We start from the raw sequence: 27,574 nt of genomic DNA, 5'->3' as shown, positions 1-27,574 counted from the left end.
CCCGCGAAGGATCGTGGCATCATCTGAAAACACCAAAACCATGGCCAACCGTCGGGATCGTGGGTGGAGCCCATTGTCGACCACAGTATCTTTGCTTTTTTACCACACGCCAATCGTCGAACGCTTCGAGCTGCAATGCAATGCAAGATCGATGCGCGCTACGAATTAGACTCCATACCATGGTATGCGCGGTCCTCTCAGTGCTCATTGGACTGGTGATAGTGGCTCACTAGCCACAGGTGGCTGAAGGGATGATCAACGGTCAAGTTGTGGCGGTGAACCAGACAGCAGCCTTCCTTACGTTTCCGCTGTGGCTGCTACGCAGAACTGTCATAGTCGACTGAATAGTCCGGCCCTGTGGCGCATACGGACCCATCGTGGAACGCCTGACCAAGGGATTCCCCTCACCGCACTTGTCCCAGATGAGGCGTCGGTTTGGCTTACTTCGGCGTCTTGTATAGCGATTGGAAGGATTCCCGATTTCCGAACCGCCCATGCACGATGTGGGTTCGCATTCACATAGTACAGGAGACGCCGTATAAGCTTCTCTGTCCATTTCCCCTCTATCCTGCGTGAGATCAAAGCGTTTCTCCGTCTTGCACTTTCCGGCATGACTCGATATCGTGCTTTTGCCAACCGCGTGACCTGTGTGATAGCCCAATCTGGATGAGAACCCACACTAAGCAACACCCATCCCGAATGCGCTAGGATGGATTGACTGGACTTCCTTCCTCACTCGAGATACAGCTCTGCCTGTCTGAGGGTGGTCTGAACACCTTACCGATATCGGTCTGAAGTGAATATCCCATGCAGGAAGAAACCGTCGAAGACGTGTCATCGTGTTTGGCTAATTTGATCATGTTACTGTTACTGTTATTTTACTTGTTCTCCCATGTCCGAATTTCAGGGCCCTTTCGGCCGAATCCCGAGCCAAGACCCTGTACAAGCAATTCTCCATCCCGGTCGTGATTTGTCTATCGTCTGGCGGACATTGGTCCGCAGGAGACCTGTACTTGTGTCAAATGCCGGAGCATGTGGGGCACGGAATGCTCGAACAGTGCGGAATACACTCGTGTTGTGACTCCACAGATGCAAGAACAGCCCTGGACAGGTTATTGCGATCCCTTAGTGAGATATCGATGAAACTAGCTCGCCCACCCATAACGAGGACAGCGGTCTTTGGAGTTCCAATTTCGGATGGGACAATATTGGTGGTCCATTCCTTGCTTTCTGTCCGTCGCCCTTTGCGTTTACCTGTGTGTGAACGCCTCAAACTTTGCTTTTTCTGGTATTTGAATTGATGGCAATGCAACTGAGACATCGGGCCTAGCAGAAAGCAACTTGGCATTACTCCATTCGAGGGCACTAGAATCAAGTCCTGATACTGGTGGTGTCTTCCGTTGTCGCCGAATGGACTACAGTCCATATTGCGCTCCAGGGCTGACTCCGCGTCGCGTCTGCCTGACGGCTGTAGTTATTCATTATCGGGCGTGATGATGCGGGCCATAGATATCGACCAGAGGCATGATTAGAAGTGAGAAGAGGTTGCTCCTAGTCCCAGAGAAGTCACTTGTCGAACCCGAACGACGCCACCTCGCCAGGTAGTGCGATGGTTGAGACTGCGAGACTGCGAGGGAAGGGAAGCCCCGACAATATTGATCCTTTTCCGCCGAAAGTCCCGGCTAAGGAGCGATGGCGTCCGCGGCCTTGGAGTGGCAGAACACGACCCCGCAAGAAACCGGAGGTATTTGGGCCCGGGAAGTCACGGGAGCGTACGAGCTGTCCCGGCGCTCGGGAACGCCATTTGGTTCCAGGATTGGGTTTTAAGTACAGACCATGAGCGGCCTAGCGGAAAAGAAAAAGAAAGTTCTGCTTTCGCAGAGACTGGAGTGTGGATGTGGGATCCGGATGGTAAAGGTGGTTGGTTGATGGAGGGGGAATGGGGAAGAGCGAGCGAGGAACGAAAAGGGGGATTGTCTGGACTTGCCTCGGGCCATTCATTACTCAACTGGGAAGCAGCCGCCCTAGCCCCAATCAGCCCAGGCGCCTTCACGGCCTGGCCCATGCCCGGCAATGACGATCTGGAATTCCACCGAATATTCACTAGATCTGAAGCTGTCATCAATCAAACAATATATTACTAAGTAGACCAAGAGTATCCAAGCAACAGGAGGGGGGTCACATATTATTGTCAGGGAATCCTGGAGCATTTTGTGATCCATGTTCCATTTCAGGCGGAAATGAATGGAGGGAGCCCCCCTTCCTCAAGCTGAGATAAAATTGGAGGATCGGAATGAGGCGACAGAATGAGGCGGGAAACGCACCATCTGCCACGGTCACACCCAATACAGACATCAGCCTGAAGGGATACTATCGTTAAAGATGACGACAAAATGGTAAAAAAGCAATGGGGAGAAGTACGGGCACAGAGGGCCGCTGAATGGAATATCAGGCTTTCCCTGAGGGTCCCAGAGAATTGTCTAGCATCACCGGTTCTGTTGGGCATCTCTGCTGGGTATTGGGCAGAGTATCTAGTCGCATTTACCATGCTGAAAGACCATGTGTCGATCTTCGCATCTAAAGCAAGGAAGGCCACAAAAGCAAGCTACTGGCCCATGCTCCTTGGTGTTAGTTTCACCATTAAGGGCTTTTTTTTGCCACGCAACATAAGCGCACTGTTTGTCCCAATTGGAACATCCATCACCAAGCGTTAGGTCGAATTCCCACAAAAGCTTCGCGAGAATGACTCGCATTTCAGTGTAGGCGAGACTGTCCAATTCAGGTTAGCAAGGTAAGCTGGGAAGACACTGTATCACTGGATCTTACTTTCTGCCTATGCAGTTTCGGGATCCATACAAAAGAAATTGCATGGCCTCCCTTTTATCAGCGTCGAATCTAGGATCCCGGCTGCTCAACATCCAACGCTCGGGTATGAAAGAGTCTGCGTCCACAAAATTATCCCTTGATCGAAGGGCAGAAAATATACACACTCCTACTGTAGTCTGCATACGCAGATGTTAGTAATTGGAGATCGGGCATTCAAAGGGGTTACTCATACTCCACCGGGAACATATCGTCCATTGATATTGGCGCCTCCTGCGGGGACTTGTCTCGGTAGAAGGCCCGAACCAGGCGGGTATATCCGTAAACTTTCTTCAAGAACACATTGTAGATACGGGAGTTGGGCCACAGAGAGGAATGTAATGTCCTCCAGCTTTTAGAAGGATCCCCTGATCTCTGCCAGTAGCTTTTTGTATGCCGCAGGAGATTTCATAAGGTAGTACGTATAAAGTAGCTGCTGTCTCAGTACCGGCAACCATCATGATTGCAGAAATTCCTTGGATCTCAGTCGCAGTCATGTCCCTTTCGTCATTGTGTCGAAGGATGTATGACATGAAGTCTGGACGGTCGGTTTGCATACTGAGACGACGATAGAGCCTTTCCCCAGTCAATCGGTAATGGTTATTCCTCATCTCTTTCAATCGCGCCGGAACAAAGGCCGTGAAAAGCCATTGCGGGACATAATACAGCATCGCTCGCACGAAAACACTTGCCTTGAGAGTTTGAAAGATCACCGGTACCCATGCATGGTATTTGCTGTCGGCAAGACAAGAAAGAGACTCCCCGAACGTCAAATCGCCGATTATATCAAACGTCGCATAGTCATACCACTCGGCCACATCCACCAGCTTCGAGGCTGTAGCCAATGTGCGTTGTCTGGTCAATAGCAAATCCACATAACGCTGGATTAGCGGCCCTTGTTCGCTCAGAGCCCTTTCAGAGAAGGCATGTGACAGAAGACGCCTCTGCCTCGCATGATCAGCATCGTTTGCCCCGATAAGTGACACGCCACTCGGGCCTGAGCGGTAGAGCTTGGGGTCTTTCTGAAATGCCTCCATGCCATGTCTTCGATGACTGTATATATCTTTCCAGGCGCCGGAATTTCGGTATACCAGTGTATTCGGGGCCCAACGTATGACGTCTCCGTACTGATCATGAAGGTTCTTGATCTGGACATGATGTCTGCCAGTGCAATCCCAATATGTGTTATAAAGAGACGATACGGATGCTAGTTTCGGTCCAGGATATTTGCGTAGCGGGTGCAGAGAGATGTTATAGGTAACCTGGCATATCGGGAGAGCCACGAGCTAGGTAAGGTATGTGCTATTAGTATTTTGGGCAATTCATCTTAGAATGATTACCAGAAAGCAAGCCACAGGATTAACTCCTATCAATGGTAACCAGGAGAGCAGAGAAGGGAGTTCCGGTCGCTGTGTATTCGACAAAAGCGCCATGATAAAGGCTCGTACGTCTCAAGTATCACGCCTGTAAGAGGGAGGGATCATGGGTGTATGGGTAGCTCAATGAAAGCTTATATACTATTCCGAGACAGACTGTGGCAATGTGAGACATCCTTAGCGTGAGGACTAAAGCATGTGTAAAGAGGAAGTCCAGAGCGGAGTCGACGTACTTGGTTCACTAGCCCAGCCACGCCTTCCTCTCTTGCTCCTCCCACAACTCGCATCTCTCCACTCCCTCGTTATGGAAACCACTGCTATCCAATAATTCAACCCCGCGACAGGGCCTCCAAGACTCTGATCCAGCGGGTCTTACATATTGTTAGCAGGATGAGGACCCCTTGTTATGTCCCCCGGTTCACATCAGATGGCACCTGTCCTAGTCCACCCATCATATCCCTCTCTTATCCCCCGATCAACATTACCTGCAGCGGCTCATGCAACTCCAATTAAGGTCACAAAGTACATCGGTCTCAAGGTACTACTTCAGCTCTTTGCAGGAACGGCCGTGATCTTTGTGCTTGCAGTTTTCTTTTGGAAGATCGGGAAATTCTGTCGCTATCTCACGCAAGACAAGGTGTTTAAAAGTGGAAACACAACTACCACTCGCTACGCAAGGACTTGGTATGGCTGGGTGTCAGCTCAACGACATGAGGATAACAAGAAGGCTTTTCGCAGATGTTTCAGGAAGATCTGGACAACGTCGGACAATGAATACCGCTGGGTCTGGTGGGATCCTGGGCAGAAGGAGCTGGAAACATACCGTGAAAGAAAACGATTGTCGAGGTGGCTACCGAGGTGGCTCAGAAATTACAGCTATATCGCAGCGGACACTATCTGGAACCCCGGGCCTCCTCCGTGCCAGAATGCCAGCGCCCTGTCAGACCATAGCAGGGAGTCGGCTTCGTTCAGAGCCATGACCGGGGCACTTTCCGTCAGTCATTCCGTTGAACGCGTGAGAAGAGAAGCAAGCTATCTGTCTGGAACGAGCATTGGTACCAACTTATCTATCCAACTATACCTCCAGCAAGACAGTCACCAAATGACGTTCCAAAGGATGCGAAAACCCGACCAGGAAATTCAGATGAAGTCAGCCCGGAAGGGCAGGTATAAACAGGAACGCTTACGTCTTGGAAACAGCGAAGTTATCTGCCAAAACCGCTCGAATTATTCCGCCAAAGCCATGGCTTTCCGCTCAGATTCTGCAGATCTTGATTCAGTAGTCGTACGCAGCCTTTCTCTTCCATGTCTCGTTTCATATAGAGGCGGATTTCAACAGATATCCATGTTTTCGGATGCATCGCAGAGCACACATACAACGATTATCTTGAACCGTGCCCCTGCGTTGAAAAGACCTCGGGGACTCCAATCTTCACGCAAATACCAAGTCTGGTCCACCCGATTGGAACTTAAGACTTCCAAGTGCCTTGGTTTCTTGGGCCCGCCTCCAGGAAGTCCGAGATCCAAGCACCTCACCAGCCGTTCGTCCGACCAGATGCCCCTGTCTAGGCTGGCACATCAAGATCGAGTACATGTTAACACAATCTCTACAACATCGAGCCATTTGATCACATTCGATTGTAGAAAGCGCCACGGCACCGAAACAAAAAGACCAGCAGAAGAGACCTACCGGCTTCATCATGAGAGATGGCTCTCCACAGAAAGTTCATGCAGTCAAATTCACCTGCATAGGCGCACACTGACCTCCGCTTCCGATGATCGCCGAGTAATGTGTCGTGGCGATCGGCAGGAACACGGCCGTTCTTCGCGAGGGAAGAAGCCAATGCATGTGCATCATCCAAATACAAAGACGTCCAAGAAGAAGGAGCCGGACGTCAAGTGGAACGCTGCAGCAAAAGTTCCGATCAGACAATTGAGCAACTGGGAGATATTGTTCATCGACAGCCTGGACCGCAAACTGAATTGGCTTCACAACCAGCTCAGCCCAGGCCGAAGACCATATCATTTCGCCATGCTTGCCAACCACTGGCTCAATAAAGAAACCTGGCTCGTGATTGACCCACCCTCGCGGATCTCTATTGATGCTAAACGCAGGTACGGAGATTCCAGGTTCAATGTGCCGTTCCCGAACACTTCCTGGGGCCCTAACCCGAAGTACCCCAAGAAGTCTTGCAAAGCAATCCGTTCTCCGCGGATAGATTCCTGGAGAGCAGCCGTCAACCGAAACAGAAGAGCATCCGGGCTCCAGGATATTGTCAACGCGTTCCGGTTGTACGATACTTCGGTTGATAATCCGCCAGACGGCAAGGTAGACCCCGCCAGCTGGATCCTTCGCAAACCCCCGCAAGGGCTGGAGCTGTCGGCTCGAGAAAGACAGGTGTACTACGAAGGAGGAGCCGGCTTTCAGGAGACGCTTGATGATTGGCAAAAAGTCCGGCGTGGCTATCGAATCCGCAAAGCTATTACGGATGGGAAAGTCAACAGAACCAGAGCCAAGGAGATCGCTTTGGGTATCACTCGATACTATCGTGCGGTAACGTGCAAACCCCCCTGATATACCTATATCTGCTGCGAACGATCCGAGCAGACACACGTGGAAAAGCACCACGCCGCCAGGGAGAATTGTCGGAATACCTCTGCGTCCATCGTCAAGGCGACCAAACGGGCATTTATCTGTAGAAGGACGATCAATATACGGGACAGATAACAGGAAGCGGCCTCTTTTATGCTATGTCTTTTATTGTTAAGCTGGGCTTGTCGCGCCAGTCCCCATGACTGTATATCCTTACAGGCCTGCACAGAGGCCATCCATCGCAGGCCAGATATCTGAGATCGAATCAAAACGAATTGAATCGAATCGGGTGCCTTTGCCTTTGCCTTAGCTTGTTTAGGCGTCAAAAATGAAACATTGTAAATACTAGCAAGGCGAACAATGCAATCAGTCATGGTGTCATTACCCAATAATTGCCGAGAACTCCGGTAATATCCCTCTCCTGTGCATATCTCTTCCGGTCCGACTTCCATCCATCATTTTCACAGAAAAATCGAGATCAACACGGGCTGTGTGTGGTGTATAGTACAGTTATAATAACAAAAAAAATGAAAAGTAGAAATTCCAAGTATGAACCTGCAAACGCTGGTGTCAGGTATGATGGTGCGTGGCCGATATCAAAAGTATCAAAATCCCCCGCCCACATATATCCTGCGTGTATAATGAAAGCCGCTTAGAAACCAGGAGGGTTGACTCTCTGGCTGACTCGTGTCCACTTGGGTACCTCTGAAAGAGAAAAAAAAAATAAGCATCAGCCTCCATGATCCCAGGCAGAACAGAACCGTATCCGTTCTCCGTATCCCGTCCAATATTCCGCGGAGGGACACTTACTGTGAATACCCTTGCGGTATTTCTTCTCCTTCTTGTCGAAGATTGTGTACTTGTCCTTGGGCAGCATCTCTTCCTCACGGGGCATTTCCTGGTACCAGCGCTCGACAGCCTTGGCCTGGAATCCGTTGCGTTGCAGGGCGGCGGAAACGGTGTCGACGACGCGGTCGACGGCGCGAAGACGCTTGCGTTGGCGCGCTTTCTGAGGGGCGGAGATACGCCATGGGATCTTCCTGTTGGGGGGGGGGAAGAGATGGATTAGCTGGGTTTTGGTGGTGTGGTGAACAGGGTAGAGATGCGGGATGTTCGGGTTCGGAAGTGACGGGCTGGCTGGATGCGCAATCCAATCAATGGAGGACGGAGACGTACCAGAGAAGACCCGAGAAAAGCGGCGATGAGGGCTTGAACATCATGATGCCGAGGGAGACCGGAAAACGAGGGGCGAGGGGGGAGAATTGGGGGGGGGGGGGGGAACGGGGAAGTGAAGCTATTCGAAGGGCGACCGGGTTAACGGGGAGAGGAAAATCCCGTCGAGGCGTGAGATGGTCCGTGCACGGCGCACCTCCGCGGGCCCCAACATTTCTTTCTCCCCCCGATTTTCGTCGAGGCCAATGAAGATGCAACCTGCTCTCACGCCGTCGATCCGGGGTGTTCCCCCCTCTCCTTCTTGTCCATTTATTGTCTGCCTGCCTCCGTGACCCGATTCTTCGCGGTTTTCGACGACGACTTGGATGGATATTGGCTAGAGCGTATACCTCGCTAGCTAGCTCGCTACGATGTCGCGCGCGACGACGACAACGACGGATTCCGGCGCAACGGCCGATGCTCCCTCGCTCCCTTGGAGGGCCTTGTCCTCTACCACCATCTTCGGGGTGGCTGCCCTGTGTCGTTCCTTTCTGTATGTCTGCAGCCGGCCGTCGGTGCACGGATTGGACCCGTTCCTCGAGCTGCTTGAGTCGAGGAGGGATCCGTCGCAGAGGACGAGAGGCTTGCTTACAGGTATGTAAATTCGCGGTCTGATTCTAGAGCCTCTCTTGTGATGGTTGCCGGGGTGTATGGGCTAATGTTTGGCTGGTTTGAACAGTGGCAAATCATACCAGCGTGTACGTGCGTACCATGCGCCTCGAAAGTTGAGGCGATCCGACCAATCTCCAATGCCAGAGACGCTGACCATGGTCGCTTAATCGAGCAGAATGGATGATCCGATCATGTGGGGGTTTCTTCCGATGCGATACAATTTCGGGCTTTCAAACTGGAGCAAAAGATGGGGATTTGGAAGTCATGACATCTGTTACCAGACGAGGTATGGGTATTCCCGGTCCGTTTGTCCGGCTGTCGCTGACCCGATGGACGTCGGATAGGCCTCTAGCTTTGTTCTTTACGATGGGCCAAGTCCTGCCTACGCATCGACTAGCCCATTCGCCTTACGGTGGCATTGCGCAACCCGTCGTGACCCAGGCGATCCGACTGCTCTCGAAAGGCCCGTTCCCCGCCGACCCTCACATGGCAGTCCCCGAACGGCAAACGTGGAGTCGATTCAATGTCTGCGTGGACCCTTTCTCCGACCTCCCCACAGCGTACACGACCGATGGACACGACTCCCATCTGTCTCCGTCCTCCTATGCCTGCAACTCGTACTCCTGGTTCCACATCTTCCCCGAGGGCAAGATCCACCAGGCCCCGAACAAGACCATGCGCTACTTCAAATGGGGCGTAGCCCGACTGATCCTGGAGGCCAGCGAATGTCCCGACGTTGTGCCGATATGGCTGGAGGGCTTCGATCAGGTCATGCACGAAAGCCGCGAATTTCCTCGGTTCCTTCCCCGCGTTGGAAAGGAGGTCAGCGTCACGTTCGGACAGAAGGTAGACAGGGATGCGGTCTTTGGAGAGATGAGGAAGCGCTGGCAGGAGATCAAGGCCAATGCCGAGCGCGCTGCCCCGGAAACCCGCGACCTCCCGCTGGGTGTATTGAGCGACGAGCTGCTGTATGGCACCGAAGCCGTTGAGCTGCGGAAGGAGGTCACAAAGAAGGTCAGAGATCTCGTCTTAGAAGTAAGACGGTCTAGAGGACATTCAGATGAGGATCCCAAGGAAGGACTCGTCGAGACCTGGATTCAAGAGGGCCCCAAGCGTGAGGGCAAGATGGACGATGACTCATGGGTCCGCGATATCTGACGGGTCATATTAACTATACTACTATCCAAGCGAGCATGTATCATAGAATCTAGAAGGGAAAAAGTAAGGCGCACCAATTGGGTTTCTCATTTCTCACCGAAGCTTGAGTCATGGATGGTCTGCGCGTTCGTTCTAGATTTAGTTAGCAAACCAGTAAGTAGATAACCGACGACGACTGGACCCGCCCACCAGCCAACACCGTCCACATTCCCCTCTACCCTCTCGTTGCAGCTTCACTCTGCGCGCCCCCTTCCCTATGCCCAAAAAGCACAACAAGAACGCCTTCGCCAAACCACCCAGCACTCCTCACCGCAGTCTTGCTTCCTCCGGCCCTCGAGGCAACCACCACCATGACCCCCTCCGGCCATCGCAGGCCTTATCCTCCACCGCGGAGCAGCCCTCCGTCAACGACCTGATCAGCCACCTGCGTCGCACCCAGGTCTTCAAGCCCTCCGACGATGGCCCCGAAAGCCCATTCCGCTTCGTTGCCCCACGATCCGTCCATCCCTCCCTCCGAAACCTCCTCGAGCTCCCAGAAACGCCGCCTCCTCGCCCTCGCCCGGACGCGCGACGCCTCGGAGTCGGCTCACGACGATTGAGACGAACCCCCGGGCCCCCACCCCCCGAGAGCTGGCTCTTGGGCGGCCTCAACTCGGAAAATACGGACGATGCCGATGCCGATGCCGATCTCGCCGCCGCGGAGAAAGAGAGGGTCATCTACCGGCTGGAACGACTCCCAGGGACAACCTTCCCGCGAAAGGGCAGCCTACTGGATACAGTGCTCCGATCCATGACCACCTACTGGGACTGGCATCTCGAGTACGATGGGCCGTTCCTCGCGGACCTCCCAAACCACCTCAAAGTGCGCCTGCTCAGCTACATCGCGATATACGCCAAAGACAAACCCTTAGGCGGGTTAATGCACGGCCTGCGACCGTTATTCGAGAAACCTTACGGCAGCGAGTCCGACGAAGACGATACACTCCGGGAAACCGAGTCCGAGATCACCCGTCTGGATCTCGGTAATGCCATCGGTCGCTGGCTGACCCTGAGACAACTCTCTGGCGAGCTACAGGTGGCCAAGAAGCAAAGCCCCGTCCAGCGCAAGCTGAAAGAGCCCGTCCCGTCTTCTTGGGACGACGAGTCCGACGAAGAGGGAGCCACCACCACTACCACCACCACCACGATAAAAGATCCCGTCCTCAACCCACCCCCTCCCACCCTCCGCTTCTCCAACCTCCGCTACCTCTCTTTCGCGCACCCCAAACCCGGCTTCGCCAATTGGAACTCCCTCATCAGCCTCCTCGCCCGCCTCTCCACCATCACTCACCTCTCCCTCGCCCACTGGCCCGTCCCCACCGTCACTCCCAATGCCATCAACGCTCGCGTCCGCCACCCAACGCACCGATCCCTCACGTTCTCCTACAGCGGCACAGACACCTACTCCGCCAGCGAAAACAACTGGGCCGAGGCAGCAGGCATCCTGCGTCGTTTGTCCCGCGTAACCTACTGCCTCAAATGGCTCGACCTCGAAGGCTGCGGGGATTGGATCCCCGCGCTGAGCTGGGACGGAACCGGTCCGGACGGCGAATCATACACCACGGGTCCTGAATGGAACGCTTCCTGGCGCGATATTGAATGGATCCGTCTCGGACCGGGCTGGCTTCCTCATATCGATGACGGCGAGATCTTCCTCGAAGCGACCGGGACCGGAAGCAGTGACCCCCACAGTAACTCCTCATCCTCGTCTCTCTCCTCCCCGGCCAGATCCCTAGCCTTCTCCGTTCATGCGCCCCTGCCGTCTCATCCCGCTACGGCTAGTACGAGCACCACCCATCGAACCGCAGGACCGGGACCGGGTGTATCAGAGCCGTCAGATCTCCCCTGGGACGTCGAGCTCGAGCGCATCAAATACCGGCGGTCGAAGGAGCTGGAACGGTTCCGCGAGACCGTCCGTGCCGCGAAGGCTATTCAGCAGCGGGTGTTGAGGACGCGAAAGGAGGGGAGGGGCAAGTGGGTTCGGTTCTCGTTTGGGGTCGATGAATTGGATGAGGACGTGCTGAAACGGTTGTTTGGGAAGGACTGGTTGGCGTTTTTGCCCTGAGATGTGTATATCTATCTTTGTGTGGGTTGTGTAGAGTGTCTACTGTAAGTGGTAGGTTCATTGGTTGACTGTGTATATCTGTCTGTCTGTCTGTCGGTGTGGGGGTATTTATGTGGAAGCCTGGCAGAACTGGTACAGGAATGGTACAGAGATGGTATAATACAGAGACCAAAGGTAGTAGGTAGCAGTAGCTAGTGAAGTTGGGTTATCTCAACTTCAGGCAGAACATAGAATGCTGTATTGAATAAATAAATAATGCATTGTCTAGTATGCAAACCTTGCCATTACAGAACCTATACTTGGTGTGTTATGTTGATACTTGATCCGGAAACATGCGATTAATTGTGTGAGAACTCTATATGCACGCAATATCCCCGACCGAAATCGATAACTTTTCCCGATAGAACCAAATACAAGATAATATGTACATGCGCCTTCATCACCAGCCAGCCAGTCAGTCCCCCAAATAACTGAGTGTGATCTATTTCTTGCCCCGGTTGAACGTCTTCAACGGGTCAACCTTCCTCCCACCAGTGGGTCTCCGACCCTTGCCCTTGGCGCGGTTCTTATCTCTGGCCTTGCGGATGCGGTTGTCGGAGTTTTTCCGGAAGCTGACGTAGCCGACGTTCTCGGTGGAGATGCCCTTGCGGCCCTTGGAGGGCATGAGGTACTCGGGGATGTGCTTGAGATGGGGCTGGATGCGGGCGGCGCGGAGCTCGCCGTCGTGACGGAGCTGACGCAGCTCGTCGGGGTTCTCTTCGAAATGGCGCTTCAGCTTCTCGCTCTTGATCAGCTCTTGGCGGATCTCGCGGGCACGGGCTTCCTGGACGGCGAGACGGGTGATGGCGCGGAGCGCGTCGGTCATACGGTAGCGGAAGGCGTCGACCTGGGCCATCTCGAAGTGGTAGGGCTTGACCTCGTGGCCGAGTTTGGATTGGCGTTTGACGATCTTCGAGAGGACGGACTCGTCGTGTTTGGCGGAGGAGAAGGAGGTGGGCTTATGCTTGCCGTATTGGTCGGCGGGAATGACGAAGGACAGGGCCATGCCGGTCTTGCCTCCGCGGCCGGTACGTCCGATGCGGTGAGTGTAGGACTTGGCGGAGGTGGGGAGGTCGAAGTTCAGAACGCAAGCGACGTTTTGGAAGTCGATACCGCGGGAGATACCGTAGTCTTTGTTTTTGGAGAACTTGCGGCGCTTGTCGGGACGGGCGGACTTGGACTTCTCTTCTTCCATCTCTTCGTCCTCACTGGAGCCCATGAGGCCGGCGGCTTCTTCTTCGTCGGCATCGACGTCCTTGACCTTCTTGGACTTGTGAGCTCCTAGGACTTCCTGGTCATCTGCGGCGATAATGATATCGTAGACACCCTTGTTGAATTCCTGCACGACGTGGATTCGGGAGTTCACGGGCAATTCGGAGTTGAGGACACAGCTCTTAAGACCGAACTGTTCCAAAAAGAGCTTCACACGGTAGCAGCGGTCGACATCTCCGACGAAGATGATGACCTTGCCCTTAATCAGCTGCAGCTTGAAGATAACGTAGGTAAGGAGGAACTTCTCATCCTCGGCACATCTGTTGTGAGGAACAGTCAGCATGGGTGTCGACTTGAGCATCCAGAATGTAAGGCAAACTCACTTGACAACAAACTGACTGACACCAGCGCCTTGCTCCTCTTTATCCTCCAGCTTCAACACAACGGGGCTGCGACAGAACAGCCCCTTCAGGGTATCAACTTCCGATGTGAGCGTAGCACTCATGAGGAACGTCTGCACACCGCGGGGGATCGCCTTGGACAGCGCGTTGATATCTTCATCGTAGCCGTAGGAAAGGACCAGGTCCGCCTCGTCAATAACCAGGTGTGTCAGGCTCTCCAGGGACAGGGCGGAGCTGCCGAGATTGGCGATCACACGCGCGGGGGTCGAAATGACAACATCCGGGTAATCAGCGAGCATCGTACGCTGCACGGCATCGGAGACCTTTTGAGTCAAGTTCACAGAGCGGATGTCCTTTCCGCAGAAAGCAGCGAATGTGGTGACGACATTTTGGACCTGTTCCGCAAGCTCTCGGGTGGGGACGAGGATGAGGCCGGTCGTGGCTTTCAACGAGGGATCGGCCTAAAGAGGGTGATATCAGTATGCCTGTTCCATTCGCGACAACACGAGGCTTCAAGGAGCACTGACAGCCTTTTTCTGGAGAATCGTCTGCAGGATGGGGAGGACGTAGGCGGCGGTCTTTCCGGAGCCGGTCTTCGCACGAGCTGGTTTCGTTAGTGTAAACGAGACCTATACACATCCGATTCCAGACTCACCGAGAATATCTTTGCCAGCCAGCGCCAGGGGAATGGCCTTCGCCTGGACCGGAGTAGGCTTGGTGAACTTCTCTTTGATCAAGGCTTGGCGCAGTCGCGGATCCAGGTTGAGGCTTTCGAAGTCGGCCTCGTTCACATCGGGGGCTTCTTTGCCCTCTGCGGCCTCGGCCTCGGGGGAGGGTACGTCGTTGGCGTCCAACTTGCGCTTCATCGTGGCACTGTAAGGGTCCTTTGGGGGGGATTGAGGGGTTTGGGGGGTTGCGAGCAGATGGCGACCAGCCGGAAAGTTTTCCTGCTCGGCGGGAAAATCTGTCGGGCGGTGGGATTCTGCCGGCCTCGTTCTGGCGGCTCCACTTTGGCTCCACCGATAAGCCTATCTGATGATGGATCACAACAACAACAACAACAACAACAACTAATTACTACTACTAGACACGATAGGATGAGGGGATTCGTGGGGTTTGGGACATGGATGGATTGGCCTAGGTGAAATTCTATCTCCTAAGCTTAACTGGTGAAGACACAATGGGACAAAGCTAGCAAGGACGCTTGATCATCGACTAACAAGGTGTATTCACTGTGGAAGGCAAGTCTCCTGTTGCAGTGAAGCTAGTACTATTGTTGTTGGATCTCATGGGACTGCCAGTCGCTCCTTCCGTTTGCCTCATCTTCATCTTCCCCCGATGCAGCATCCAAGGCCGAAATCACACCCAACTCCCCCGATCTGCGGACTGTCCTCAAATGTAACTACTAGTTCCATTGACCTGGATATATCTCATCTCCTTTGAAATGGATTCCAGAGACACTCCCGAAATCTTTTTGCCCATACGCGTTCGCACCCCCGCCCCAGAAAGCTCAGATCATCATGACAAGAGCTCATGGGAATCCGCCCCCGTTCCCGATCTGGTCGCAGATGATGGTAGTATAATCCCTGAACGAAGAATAATGTCGCCTGATTGGAAATTCCGGAGCCGGGTCCTGCAATGTGAAGGTACAGTGGGATTTAGCGACAGTGTCCGACTTGCCCAGTTTCGCAGATACCAGGCGGAATATCACGAGGAGCAGGAAACACTTCTTTCGAAGATACAAGAGGTGGGCATGCTGCGTACATCCATGTCTGAAAATCGGGCACAGGAGACCTCGCTGAATCTTTCTATACTCAAAACTTTGGAGGAAGCGATGCGCTGCGGCTGCAAGGATAGTGCATCGACCATTCGTGAGGACTATGTGACCCTTCGAGCCCTGGTGGATCGCTGGATAGATCTTGCCTTCGAGAATAGCCAAATGGAGGCTGAATTGGAACAACAGGAAAGGGTGCTGAGTGTGGTAGTGGGGAGGCTGAGTCCTAATCTTGATCAAAGCGCTGCTAGGAAATCTCTTCAGGATATCATCCCTCTAGGTCCAAGCAATCCTCAATGCCCCGAGGGCAGGGAAATCCCAGCCAACCTGTCCACAAGGGAGGGAAATAGACCGTGGATGCAGTCACAGCCGCAAATCCCGAACTCGGAGGAACCAAGTGATGGTGGGAAACGAAAGCAAAAAGATACACCCCCCAGCATAGACCCGCCTGATACCATGTACAATTGGATTCAAGCGCAGCTGGAATCATACGGGCGCGTTTTTTACCTGCACATGGAAAACCACCATCTAAGGGAGGCGGCGATGAGCTGCTTCCAGAAGCCGCTTCCTCAGGACCTCGGCGAGAATAACAGCCCAACTCAACCCGAACCACCTGCACATCCACTCAAACTACCACCAGAGCAGACATTCGCCTCATTCTACTTGGGCGACGGGTTCACCACACCACATCAGAGACTTGTCCTCGTCAACTGCTGGATCCTGCACCAACTGCGCATCTCATCGCTGGAATGCTCTCGCATCAGCTCACTCCCCGAGTGGCAGATTAGGCGTGACTTTGGCTTGAGTGAGCGAGATATCAGCCAGCTGGTCCTCGAAAACTGGTTTGCAGATGACACGGTCATACCGCGATCTGGTGATCCTTCGGTCAGTCCTTCAAATCCATCATCATCAGAGGACGAGCGTTCTGCCTCGAGTCGCGGAATCAGCCGTAGGAGGCAGTTCCATCGCCGAAAAAGGGCCAGATCCATGACCTCGGATGGTATTAGACCGGTAATTGTGCCTTCGCTGAGGAGAATGTCGCGTCATGAATCTGACTGGGCCAGATTTCTACCTGAACAGGCAACGGAGATGCAGAATATGGAGAGAACATTGGAATAGTCAAGACGAAGACTGTGGCATTGGAATAACACCTTTCTTGGTCCTCAACATCCTCCAATACATTCGAGTTGGCACATTGGATAATGGCATATTGCTGATTGGAAATTCGCGTCTGCAGGTCTTGGATAACCCCAGAGGATCGCCGCAAAGGGCAAAGATGCCATCGTTAAAAGACTTGATGTAATCACGCAGTCAATTCATTTCAGATAAGATGGCTAGCTTCACTAATACCCATGATTGATTCCAGTACCCTGTTCCGTTCGTTCATAGTCGTATCCATTTCATATCCCATCCATAATTGTCGACTCCTGCACGCCTACCTCATTAGCATTCTGTGTCGACGTGCATGTCCATCTCCGTATCCATATCCATGCCCATGTCCATATCATCATATCCGTATCTTCGTCCCGAATAAACAGCCGAAAAGCAAAACAAAGCGCAAGTATTATGTACATCCATATCATCCCCCATACATACCCAAGACCCTTAATCACTCTCACTCAGACTATCGCGACGACGCCCCCGTCCCCCCTCCCGACGATACCCCTTGCTCAGCCCCGGAATAGGATGATGGTAGCTCTTGGTGCCGGAATCCTCGGTCTCGACATTCGAATACTGATACTCAGATCTGGACGGCGCGGAAGAGGAGAAATCCAACGGCTCGGTGTAATGGCCCTTGACGGACGGTCTCTCTCTCTTCCGGGGACTGCTGGTCCGGGAGCCCGACGACTCGGTAGGCGGGGCGTTTCTCCTCCTCTCGCGACGCCGATTATGTCTTCTGGCCGACTGCTCGCGTTCTCTTTCTCTCTCTCTTTCTCTCTCCCTCTCGCGATCCGGCGCCTGGCTCAACAACTCCTCGCTGCCCGGCACAAACGAAAAATCTCTCCTCTTGCTCTGCCTGCGATCCGGCCTGCGGGATGACGCCCTCGTCGGAGCCTCCTCCTTTGCCCGAGTCTTCGTCCTCTCCGGCACAGGATCATACGCATAATCCCTAACCTGACTACCCGACAGCTCCGTCTGATTATAATGACTCGCCGGATTCGACAAATCATAATCACTGCCATAGTAGGTCCCCTCGCCCTCGGGCTCACGGTTAATGCCGCCCACCCGCGCAGCCTTCTCCTTCCGATACGCAGCAACATCATCATCAACCACACTGCCCCAATTCGTCGTCGCCTCATCGTCCTTTCTCCTGCGTCGGAACTTCTCCCTCAACTTGCGTCGCTTCTTCCGCTCCGCGCCGTCCCCAGTCACCCCCGTCTTCTCGGTCATCGTCGTCGCCGTGTCCGCATACGTGTACCCATCATCGCCCCCGTAGTCCGTATATCCCTTGTGGAACACGCTGCCTCCGCCCAGCTTCGTGCTCTTCGTGGCGTTGCTGAGCGTGCGGCCGTCTGGCCCCTTGCGTCGTAGGACGGTGGACTTGTATTCTTCCCAGTCGCCTTTGCGCCATACGAACCCCCCGTTTTTCGCCCAGAAGAAGAACCAGATGGCGGCTAGGACGAAGGCGGCGCCGATAATGGCGAAGAGTGCCATTAGGCCTTTCATGTTGATGTGGCTGGGCTCGATGGTGCCGGTGCCCGGGGATTGGGATTGCGTGGAGCGTTGGGTTAGGTGGTGGAGGAGGTAGATGGGGGGGAGGGCGGAGGGGGATGAGGTGCTCGTGGGGAGGGAGATGACGGGTGCCATGGTTGTGGTTGTGTTGGTGTTTTTTTTTTTTTTTTTTTTTTTTTTTTGGTGTGGTGTGGGTTTGTTGTGGTCGATGGTTGTTGGTTGTTGGTGAGAGGCGTCAGGAGCGAGGTGCTCGAGACGGGGCTCTGCGGATTGATCGTTTGTTAGTTGTGGGTTTGGTGGCCGTTGTTTGCAGTGGGAATGGAATGGGGGGGTGGGGGATGGCGATGGCGATGGCGATAGATCTAGGTCAAGGCATTGGAACCTTGGAAGAAAGAGGAATGTAGTGTACGTACCTTATCTGAGCTGTCAGTGTCGACACTCGACAGATCAACAGCAACTATCGAGGTATGTAGTTATGATATGAAGGTACAGATCTCGGAAGGTAGATGGTCGGAATGTGGAACTAGGTACTCCGTCTGGTATGTATGTGGTTGTGTTGCACCGCTGGACACACCAGCTCGTCAATGCAGGATGAGATAGACAGGATCCAACCAGCCCCAAAGAGACAGAAGAGAGATCGATCAGAAGCAGCACCCAGAGACGGGCGGCCCGAAAAAGCGGTGGTTGGAGGAAATGGGGAGGCTGGGGAATGACGCCGCTTTGTTGTGGTGAATCGCGTGGCCCCGGCAACCCGCTGACTCAGCAGCCCTATCTTATCGATCGATCGATCTTGGTGCAAGCCATCGGCGTCCCAGTGCTGAGGTTTACGTGCGTACTCGGAGACATGATGGGCTCCGTTCAGCCGAGATACTAGTACCCTCTACGATGGTCCGGTGGTAGGTCTTCCGAACTCTTGGCCCTGACAATGTGCGGGTGCCTTTTGCCAGCTGCCGGGACGGGAGGTGACAAGGATGTCGGTAGATAGCCGGGGGCCCTGGAGAGTATCTATCTAGCCTAGAAATGTGGTGTATGAGGAGGACTCGGAAAGCTGGGATCGCTGATGGTTGGTTGTGTATACTGTCTACGCTAGGGGGGTCCCTAGAAGCACATCCACTCCCAGTCCCATACGGGAAATGAGTCACGAGCATTGGGCATCAACGCCCGTCGGATTGATCTGAAAAAAACGGGACGAGGATTATATTGCCATGATCAACGGAAGACAATGATGATGACCCCGCGACAGTATTCCATTTGCATTTCCGGCTCCAGGGTAAAGAGGCAGCGTCGCCCGAGTGTTTGGTGAAGGATGGAAGATCCCGGTCAATACATACACTAGCCTGATGGGCCAATGGAAAGCAATGCATTTGCAGTGAGATGGTATGATGCGGAGACTGCGATAAAGTTATATGTCACTCAGCCTCAGCTGAACAAGGGCAAACGTGTCGTTTGATTTCAAATCCAAATAATTCGCATTTATTGCATTTCACCGCATACCCATGCTAGCAGCACTTATCCAGACAGAAGCTAACTTCGCGGTTGGTGTACAATTTCCCCTAGCCGGACGTACGGAGAGAGACACGACTCTTCCGGACCTGGTAACATGACCCACATTCTTGGATTTTGAGACCCATGTCACGGGATTGACATATCGTCACTGCCCGAGGAAGCTTGTTGGAAGCATCAAGGACTAGGTCGATAGAGCAGACATGTTTGGTCATGGTATCCAGGTCATTCAAGACGGGCATCCCTGGTAGGGTTGGATAAATAAGGGAGATCCCGGGTGGGATCATGCCTGCTGTTCGCAGTAACCTATCGCAATCATAGCACGGTCAAACAATGGGGTAAGTTGCTTGCTTACGGGCAGCGTGGTCGGGAGGCAATTTTTCTAGCGTGCTTCGACTCCATCTTCCATGCCGTTTGTTCACCGAAGCCTCCACCCGCATAGAGTATCGAGATAGCATCAGCCAGCTAGACGAGTCGGGCAAGTGGGGTAAGCGAATGGTCTCAAGCAGAGAGGACTGCCCTTTTATGCCACGAGGATCGGAGGGCCTCGTCTATGGTGTCCTGTATCATTTTTATCTCCGCGCAGGGGAGCCTGGCACAATCATCAATTCGGCTCCTTTCCAGCAGACGGAAGATGCCTGTCTGACTGAGCATAAAGTTTTTTTTTTTTTTTTTCTTTCTTTTTTGTAAAATTGAATCCCAGATCCTGGACGCTGAAACTTTTTTTGCCCCTCCGGTTGCGAGATTTTCACCTGCAGCGCCGGACGGCAGCAAGCGCCGCGGTGGAGGCCATCGTTATTGGGCCGCAACGAGGTTCCTGCCATCCTTTAGGACTTTTGGGCAGCCAACAAGACGAGACTCCTTCGGACGGGCCATGGGCCGTGTCTGGGTGCAGCCTGTGACGGTGTTGCTCATCGCATACTGGTCACAAGGAATAGGAGGCGACGGAACGTGGGGAATGGTCGATTATAACCACCCTCACTCATCACAAGAATATTCTCCGGAGGGGGCCAAGCTTGCTTGTCCACCCGGTACCGCACAGGTAAGGTTGTGAGAGAGTCCGGATGGTCCGTGGTTTGCTTCCGCTCAGACCCAGGGTTCTTCCGATGGAGCCCCGTCTGTATCTAGTGGGGGAGTCTAATGGTTTTATTTCCACTCCCCTGGAACTCAGGTGATACGCGACGCGAGTCGCGACCAGCGACCAGCGCTCACCGGTTCTGACGACGCACTAGTGGTTAGGTTGAGGCGTAAGATGCTATCCCGACTACCGGGCGCCAACAGTGATAGTGATTCTGAAGCTATGGGGTCTGACATCCTGAAAGCCACAATTGTGGAGGGTTTACCCTGCCGGAGGGGGAGGGAGCAGTCACAACTCACGAGACACGCAGCACGAAGCCGCTTAGTCGCGACAAAGTACCGTGTGGCGTGTACAGAGTCCGAAGCAGTACTCATAGTACGGCAGGTCAGGTCGACAAAAAGCGTCCAGAAGATCGCCAGCAACATGCCCAGCTTTCGTTTAGCTTCCGACTCTCGATCGCACAATCCCTTTGATTGTCGGCTTGGGCTCCCTGTGTCACTCACCCGCGGCGTACAGCGTACAATAAACCGCCATGCATACCCGCGTCTACAGTAATCCTCCCTGGGACAACATCGCCAAACACCCTGCATGCACCCAGAGGCAGGGAGCCAAGCATGTGACCTGTCGGAGTGACTCGACATCTGGGCGTCCCGGACATGCCAATCTTATATTCGACAGACAGGGGCGACAGCACAGGTAGTCGGGATGGGGGGAAGTCCAAACACACACACACACACACACACAAAGCACCGGGCTGGTATTGAAAGATACTGTATACAGGCATGGTAGCCGGGCTGATGAATAGGGGGTGGCAGCAGGTTGAAGCTGAACAATATCATTTATATCAGCCATCCATCCATCTTCGAGACGGAGTAATGCCACGCGCTTATAGGGACGGGCCACGGTAAGTTCCGGGGTAATTCCCGGGCTGGTGCCGTCGCGAGTCGAGCAATGTATACTCCGGATATCAGTCCCAGGAGACAGGATCCTGGACAGGTCGAACGCCCTCCATCATCGTGCGGTTGCTTGAATGCCCCTGTCGCGCTGATACGTCAATGGAGGATGCCCTCCAGACCTTGCATCTGCAGGAGGGTTCCCTGTCGAGATTCGAAGGATAAGATCCTGATCAGTGACGTATGCAAGGCCGTGAGCACTCACGTCGAGTATCATCATCCTCGAACCTCGTCGCGTCCAGTCCGACCGAGAGGTCGTCTCTGGATCAGATCAGTGCTGACCGCTGACCATACGGTACGGTACTAAGTATACGTGACCCGGCCAGGCCCTGGTCACCGTCTAGCGGCAGATCAGGCATCGGCGGGCAGCCAGTCAGGTTGGCATCCCCACCTCCCTGCGAGGCCCTCCGACTGTCGCTCTTCTGCGACGGAGCGATGGAATGCGTCTCAGGAATCCTCGTTGCTGACACAGGAAAAGCCAGGAGGGAGAGCATACGATTGCGTGGAGGGAGGGAGGGACTGCGAGGGCGGGGATGGATGGGGGTGCGTGCCTTCTTGTCTACTGCCTTCAGTTATAGGTAGATCGAGATAATAGCCAGCATCTCCGATTCTTCGCGAGACTCATGGATGAGTTCGAGTCATCGTTTTCACCAGAACATTACAAAAAAAAATGTGGAAGGCGGAAATGGACGAGCGAGGCCCGTTGGGTCGCGACGACCACTTAAACCTTGCGCGTGGGTTTCCAGTAAGAAAGTCGATACAGACAAGACAGTACCCGTAAATGTAATTCCGCCTTGCATCCGTCCGTTTTCTGGGCGGGTTCTTCTTCTCTTTCCCCTCCACCAGATCAATAATACTTCGAATATTTTCACGGTATTGATTTTATTTTTTTTCCCCCCTTCTAATTTTTCCATCATTATTATCATCCGGTCCAGGGATGAGCGGGCAAGAGGCGAAGAACCGACGGGATGGACATGGACACCCTCCAGCTCGATGATTAAAAACCCAGCCATCCAATCTCTTCTCCCCTCCATCGATTATCTGCTACTGATCAACTATCAACTATCAAACTGCTGCTACTATCAACAACAACAACAACAAGAACCACCACCACAGCGTGCCCCTCTTCTGCCTGTTTGTCCCAATCATCGTTCCCCCACCCCTCCGTCATCCATCATTATTATTATTATTATTGCCTCCATTACATCCATTACACCCATACCCATTCTTCCTTTCATCTGCTTGTAGTATCTAGTTTTCCACCCCACCTTTCAACTGGCTTCTCGCTTCCCCTCTTCTCCCCTCCTTCCTCTTCCTTTGGTTTTGTCAGGCTCCGACGGAAAACCCCTTGGTCGAGGGCGATTCGGTTATCCATCTTCCTATTATTATTATTATTTATTACTACGCCCGGTTACACACCCCTCTGCATCTGCGACTGCAGCCCCGTGGACTTATTCTGCCGGGGCTCCTCCACTCACCGGCTGCCAGACTACAACTGCAGCGCGCCTGCCTCCTTCCATCGAGTCTTCTGCTCCTCTCCGTTGGCTGACCCACGCTGGCCTGTCTCCGTGTCTCGCCCATCCGTCCCTCTTCCTCCACTCACTCTAGACTCTCTCCCTCTCTCGTCCACCACCCACTTCGTCTCTTTTCTCCCTCCACGCCGAGCCAACCGCCGTCCTCGCTATCTTTCTTCGATGGAGACAGTGCAGTCCGCCGACGACCACCATTACCGCGCCTCCACTCGCCGTCGCTGACAGTCTACGATCTAGACACGCCGTCTCCTGACTATTGCCTGGCCGATCTGCACCCACTGGTTCGTTTGCTGAGCCCACCGCAGAGTGGATTCCTGACACCCAGCACCGGGCTGAAAGGGGACGGGCACTCCCACCACTCACACACCCTTTTCCCCCCCGACCAGGAAAAAAAAAAAAAAAAAGGTCTCATTGAGTCATTCGCATGAGCAGCACTCGGTGGCTGCGGTAGGCCGCCCAGCGTCCTGAAAGCCTGTTGGATCACCACGTTTCACGTCATCCACTGCACTGTCCTGCCCTTCCCACGGTCCCAGACCCCCCCCCCCCCCCCTCCCACCCCCTTCCCCTCTTAGGGTCGGGCCTTACCTTGGCCGCGTTTCCAGAAGTCATGACTGGCAAAGTCCCTCACGCCGCCTTCGTTGAAGAATACGACGAAGATGCCCATGCGATCCGCCCCGAAACTCGTCGTGTCGCCAACCTCACTTCAAAGCGCTCCAAGCCTTCCTTGAGAGCCCCCGCGGAGCCCCTGGTCGACATTGCCAGTGACTCCGGCTATTCTAGTCGCACCGCCGCCACCGTCAACAGCACCCAATCTGGGCCGTCGGGCCGGAAGAGCCCTGTCCCTCTTAAATTAGACACCTCCCTCCGACGAACTGACCTCGAGCGCGTTCGATCCAAAGGCAAAGACCAACGTCCCAAAGACCGGATCGCTCGTCCACTGCGTGAGGACAAAATGCAAGTCGGTGCCTACCCCAGCGTGGGCCATCCGCCCGTCCACGCCCAGCGCTCCCCGTCTAGGTCTCGACGCCGGGACAGTGCTCAGGTGCAACACTACCCAGGCACTTGCTATGAGTGCGACAATGGGCTGTATCATGCCTCTACCCCCGTCGAAGGCCGACAGATGGACTACTCGTCCTACTACCTCTCGCAGCCGCCTCCGGGGTCTGGTCACGACTATCCCCCTTCCTCCCCTCGGTACGCCCCCAACGCAGTCCAGGACATCCATGTGTCTCGCACCGCCCGCCCGCCCGCCCGCAGCACAGGACCGGTCTACCATCCCACCAACCGACCGGTGAGCTTTCACGGGATGATGCCTGGCATGGGCCAGATGATGTACCAGCCATCCAGCGTGGGTCGCTACGAGCGTGGCCCGCCGCTGTCCTCATCGGCGTACGCCAACGCGCCACCGTACGCCCCCTCGTCTCACTACCCGCAACAGCCCGTCTATTACGGCGGCATGCCCGACTTCATTCCGCCATCAGACCATCGACAGGAGCACCGACAAGAGCATCGACAGGAGCATCGACAGGAGCATCCCCAGGAACGGTCGGTTTCCAGAACGCGAGACCAACCCCGTGGCCGACGCGGGTCCATGTATGGCGCGCCCGTGCTCGATTACGATTCTTCCTCGCCCGCCTTTGACGATGAGGATCCGTTGGAAGCTCCACCACCTCCCCGTGAGCCCCGGCAAAGACTTCCCTCCCATTCTTCCCACGAACGCGATGAGGATTATTATCGCGTGCCGCTGCCACCGATGAAGACGGCGGCCCCGCGTATCATCCAAAAACGCCCCGAGGTGCGCAAAGCTGTCACGGCGCCGTCCGTCACCTCAGAGCGCCACTCCACCCGGTCGCTCGACATGTCTGACATGCAGGATGCTTTGCCCGAGTACGGATACCGGCGTTCCTCGCGAGAAACTGTGGTTCCGGAACGGAGCCGCGGCCTGCGAGAGCGGCGCGCTACCGCGTACCATGGTTCTGCCCGACCGGCTCGGATGGCAGTTGAGAACTCCCGTCGCCGTCGGGAGTCGGTCTATGACTTTGCAGGTGAGGATGACGATGATAGCGAGGATGACGAGATGGATGAGAAGCAGCGAGAAGCGGAGGAGTATCAAGCCCGATCGGCGAAGCCGGTCGCTCCGGCACCACCCATGCCGTTGACCGCCGACGCCCTCTACAAGGCCAAGACTTCGCAGCGCGCCGAGAGCGACAGTGGGAGCCAGAAGAGCCGCTCGAACAGCAGCCGCGGCAGCGACACTCGAACCCAGAATGGCAGCAATGCCGGATCCAAGCCGGAGGAAGACAACAACATTGTCATGACGCTGAACGGCGTCACCATGAGTTTCCCTCAGAACTCTGTGGGCGGCAAGAGGATCAGTGTGCGGACGGGCGACACCGGTGCTGTCGAGCTGAATATTGAAGGCAAGCAACGACCAAAGAAGTACCTGACCAACGGATCCGACTACAGTGGCAGCGTTGCTGCCAGCAGCCGAAGAGATGCGCGGAGCGACCGAGACCGAAAGTCCGACCGCGTCAGTCGGCGCTCCAGCCGGTCGACCTACGGCGGCGGCGGCGGACGGTTTTAGTCGGCTCGCCTGTCTGGTAGTATGTCGGTACGCCCTGTTCTTGTTTACGCACACATCCTGGGTTAGATTTCTGGAGCGAAGAGCGTCTGCCAAAAGTTCGTCGTTCTCGGGCGGTCATCGTTCTGCGGAAAGAAGAACTGCCAATGCCACGCGTCTGATACATTTTGTCCTTGTTCTCGGAAAAGTTGGAAGGTTCATTCAGGAGAAAAGAGTTTTGCTTTGCATGGGAGGCATCCTGGATTAGGTTTTGATTTTGTCTCGGGTGTTTAAAGAAAGAGAAGGGGCGGGTTTTACCAATCACGTCCATCATGGCGACATGATTGTACGATTCTGATGACCTGCATGACTGTCTGATGTTTTCCGATCTGATGCTTTATGCCACGTTTATGTTTATTCTGATGCCCATCATGTTTGCCTGCTGTCTATGGTGACACCTCGGTATCCGGGAGCGTTTGTATAATTTCTTCTGGATGACTCGACTTGTCTCTTCTGTTGTTTGCTTTCTCTGTCATCAGCTTGAAGAAATGAGTAAGAATGACAGAGGAAGGTATACCCTTGTTGTTTGTACTTTGTGACCTTGCATTGTCAATTCCCCCTGAGTTTGCGTAGCTGCTTGATTCTGATTCTGTTTCCTACTCCTATCCATATTCCCCTCTGGTGTGTATCTTGTCCTTTGTCTCTTCGATGTTGAGATGTCTATTCAGCCACCTGCAGGGCTTGGCTGTCTGTCTTGGTGGATAGGCGAGGATAGGTATGCTCATCCACCATGGTGTTGGCGCAACTATCACTATCCTGGTGGTGGTGACATGGTGGATTGCCCGGGGATTTGTTGTTTTCCTATTTCCTCTGTTTTAGCGGTTGTCGGAATACCCTTGTTGAATGTTGATTCCAGTATCGCTGTTCTGAATAGCCTCCGAATGGTGCTAGCACTGACTAGACCGAAGCAATCTTATACATACTATTACAGCATGACCGTGCGAATGAGGATATTAGGAACAGTAATTAGCTCGATTGTTTGGCGGGTGATGTACCACGCAGCAGGCAACATTAAGATTCATCCCTACCAAGCACCTCACCCATCCATCATCTAGCATGCTGTTAATCTCCATGCAAGAGTGGCACTGCAGTTCATGGATGATTTTTGTACAGGACCAACCAATGGGAAGGCCCCGATGGAGAGCAGCGTGGGATCCCCTGGATCCACTTTCCCTCCCACTTCTTCCGTCAGATTTGCTAATTATACCTGCAAAGTTCCGATCTGCAGTGTCACTGGAGTCTGCTGCGATGTTTGGGTTCTTATAACTACAACTTAAGCGCTCTCTACCTACTTGCTGGGATGAAAGTCTGCTTCGGCTCCTACAGACTGCAGCCTCTCGACGAGATACTTATTTGACCGAAGTCGGAGATCAAGAGATCAACCTCCTCTGAGTATCCAGCTTGCGAATGTCGGGTTTAACCACGAGCACCGCCTCCCAGGCTTCATCGGATCCAGACACTGTTGATGTTTGGCATCCTCTTATCCACAGCAATACCACACTCCCTTCTGGACGTTCACCCCTAGCGTACGTAGCTGGGATCCACTTCTGCTAATTAGCTGCGGCAACCCTATCCCGGATGCAGCTTTAAGTCCGGCAAGTTCCAGGCACCAGTCGTCTTGTTTCTGAAGGAGGATGGCTTTTAGCCCGCTGGCCGATCACGTCCTTGACTTGACTTACAGGACCCTTGAGCGATGTGAATAACACCCGGTATCTAGCTATCTAGATCTCAGCGCGTCAATCCCAACGTCGAACTGACCGGGGTCATATTTCTTCCACCCCCCTGGGATGGGCCCGTTTTGTTCCTCCGCGGAGTCGACTAGATATACTCCCCACACCTGTCTGATCCAGTCGCAGAACCCCCCCCTGATCT

General features: G+C 54.1%; 11 protein-coding genes across 11 annotated transcripts; 5 read left to right on the top strand and 6 right to left on the bottom strand.

The window, feature by feature from the left end:
• Positions 1-903: 903 nt before the first annotated feature.
• On the bottom strand, positions 904-4,295 carry BO70DRAFT_373578 (cytochrome P450; the record flags this gene model as incomplete). Its single annotated transcript, XM_025544921.1, has 6 exons — positions 904-938; positions 2,639-2,769; positions 2,827-3,002; positions 3,059-3,214; positions 3,285-4,148; positions 4,203-4,295. 6 exons carry the CDS (start codon positions 4,293-4,295, stop codon positions 904-906), a joined length of 1,455 nt encoding a protein of 484 aa, XP_025396298.1.
• A 370-nt stretch (positions 4,296-4,665) lies between these two features.
• On the top strand, positions 4,666-6,834 carry BO70DRAFT_342773 (uncharacterized protein; the record flags this gene model as incomplete). Its single annotated transcript, XM_025541387.1, has 2 exons — positions 4,666-5,177; positions 5,259-6,834. 2 exons carry the CDS (start codon positions 4,666-4,668, stop codon positions 6,811-6,813), a joined length of 2,067 nt encoding a protein of 688 aa, XP_025396297.1. The 3' UTR covers positions 6,814-6,834.
• Positions 6,835-7,483: 649 nt separating this feature from the next.
• On the bottom strand, positions 7,484-8,051 carry BO70DRAFT_373576 (mitochondrial 54S ribosomal protein mL60; the record flags this gene model as incomplete). Its single annotated transcript, XM_025544920.1, has 3 exons — positions 7,484-7,536; positions 7,642-7,871; positions 8,008-8,051. 3 exons carry the CDS (start codon positions 8,049-8,051, stop codon positions 7,484-7,486), a joined length of 327 nt encoding a protein of 108 aa, XP_025396296.1.
• A 223-nt stretch (positions 8,052-8,274) lies between these two features.
• On the top strand, positions 8,275-12,155 carry BO70DRAFT_382016 (uncharacterized protein). The gene is made up of 6 exons (XM_025545511.1): positions 8,275-8,637; positions 8,723-8,741; positions 8,831-8,941; positions 9,000-9,798; positions 9,956-9,966; positions 10,045-12,155. Exons 1-6 carry the CDS (start codon positions 8,415-8,417, stop codon positions 11,915-11,917), a joined length of 3,036 nt encoding a protein of 1,011 aa, XP_025396295.1. The 5' UTR covers positions 8,275-8,414; the 3' UTR covers positions 11,918-12,155.
• Positions 12,156-12,242: 87 nt separating this feature from the next.
• dbp9 (ATP-dependent DNA/RNA helicase) lies at positions 12,243-14,461 on the bottom strand. Its single transcript, XM_025543983.1, has 4 exons — positions 14,225-14,461; positions 14,097-14,173; positions 13,552-14,030; positions 12,243-13,488 (listed from the first exon to the last, which is right to left on the bottom strand). The coding sequence occupies exons 1-4, from the start codon at positions 14,433-14,435 to the stop codon at positions 12,399-12,401; spliced, it is 1,857 nt and encodes a 618-aa protein (XP_025396294.1). The 5' UTR covers positions 14,436-14,461; the 3' UTR covers positions 12,243-12,398.
• A 662-nt stretch (positions 14,462-15,123) lies between these two features.
• Positions 15,124-16,705, top strand: BO70DRAFT_121205 (uncharacterized protein). Its single transcript, XM_025537955.1, has one exon. It carries the CDS (start codon positions 15,170-15,172, stop codon positions 16,460-16,462), a length of 1,293 nt encoding a protein of 430 aa, XP_025396293.1. The 5' UTR covers positions 15,124-15,169; the 3' UTR covers positions 16,463-16,705.
• BO70DRAFT_365100 (uncharacterized protein) lies at positions 16,648-18,198 on the bottom strand. Its single transcript, XM_025543982.1, has one exon. The coding sequence runs from the start codon at positions 18,149-18,151 to the stop codon at positions 16,949-16,951; it is 1,203 nt and encodes a 400-aa protein (XP_025396292.1). The 5' UTR covers positions 18,152-18,198; the 3' UTR covers positions 16,648-16,948.
• Positions 18,199-20,514: 2,316 nt separating this feature from the next.
• Positions 20,515-21,496, bottom strand: BO70DRAFT_121198 (uncharacterized protein). Its single transcript, XM_025537954.1, has one exon. The coding sequence runs from the start codon at positions 21,236-21,238 to the stop codon at positions 20,687-20,689; it is 552 nt and encodes a 183-aa protein (XP_025396291.1). The 5' UTR covers positions 21,239-21,496; the 3' UTR covers positions 20,515-20,686.
• BO70DRAFT_365097 (uncharacterized protein) lies at positions 21,406-22,053 on the bottom strand. The gene has a single exon (XM_025543981.1). The coding sequence runs from the start codon at positions 22,042-22,044 to the stop codon at positions 21,817-21,819; it is 228 nt and encodes a 75-aa protein (XP_025396290.1). The 5' UTR covers positions 22,045-22,053; the 3' UTR covers positions 21,406-21,816.
• A 340-nt stretch (positions 22,054-22,393) lies between these two features.
• On the top strand, positions 22,394-22,875 carry BO70DRAFT_121169 (uncharacterized protein). Its single transcript, XM_025537953.1, has one exon. It carries the CDS (start codon positions 22,544-22,546, stop codon positions 22,796-22,798), a length of 255 nt encoding a protein of 84 aa, XP_025396289.1. The 5' UTR covers positions 22,394-22,543; the 3' UTR covers positions 22,799-22,875.
• Positions 22,876-23,689: 814 nt separating this feature from the next.
• On the top strand, positions 23,690-25,648 carry BO70DRAFT_263571 (uncharacterized protein; the record flags this gene model as incomplete). Its single annotated transcript, XM_025538935.1, has 1 exon — positions 23,690-25,648. A coding segment is annotated over one exon (1,959 nt), but the record flags the coding sequence as incomplete, so codon positions are not given.
• Positions 25,649-27,574: the final 1,926 nt, after the last annotated feature.

This window comes from Aspergillus heteromorphus, assembly GCF_003184545.1.
Source record: "Aspergillus heteromorphus CBS 117.55 chromosome Unknown BO70scaffold_27, whole genome shotgun sequence".
NCBI lineage: Eukaryota > Fungi > Ascomycota > Eurotiomycetes > Eurotiales > Aspergillaceae > Aspergillus > Aspergillus heteromorphus.
Note: the sequence above shows the minus strand (reverse complement) of the source record. Positions and strands in the feature narration are given on the sequence as shown.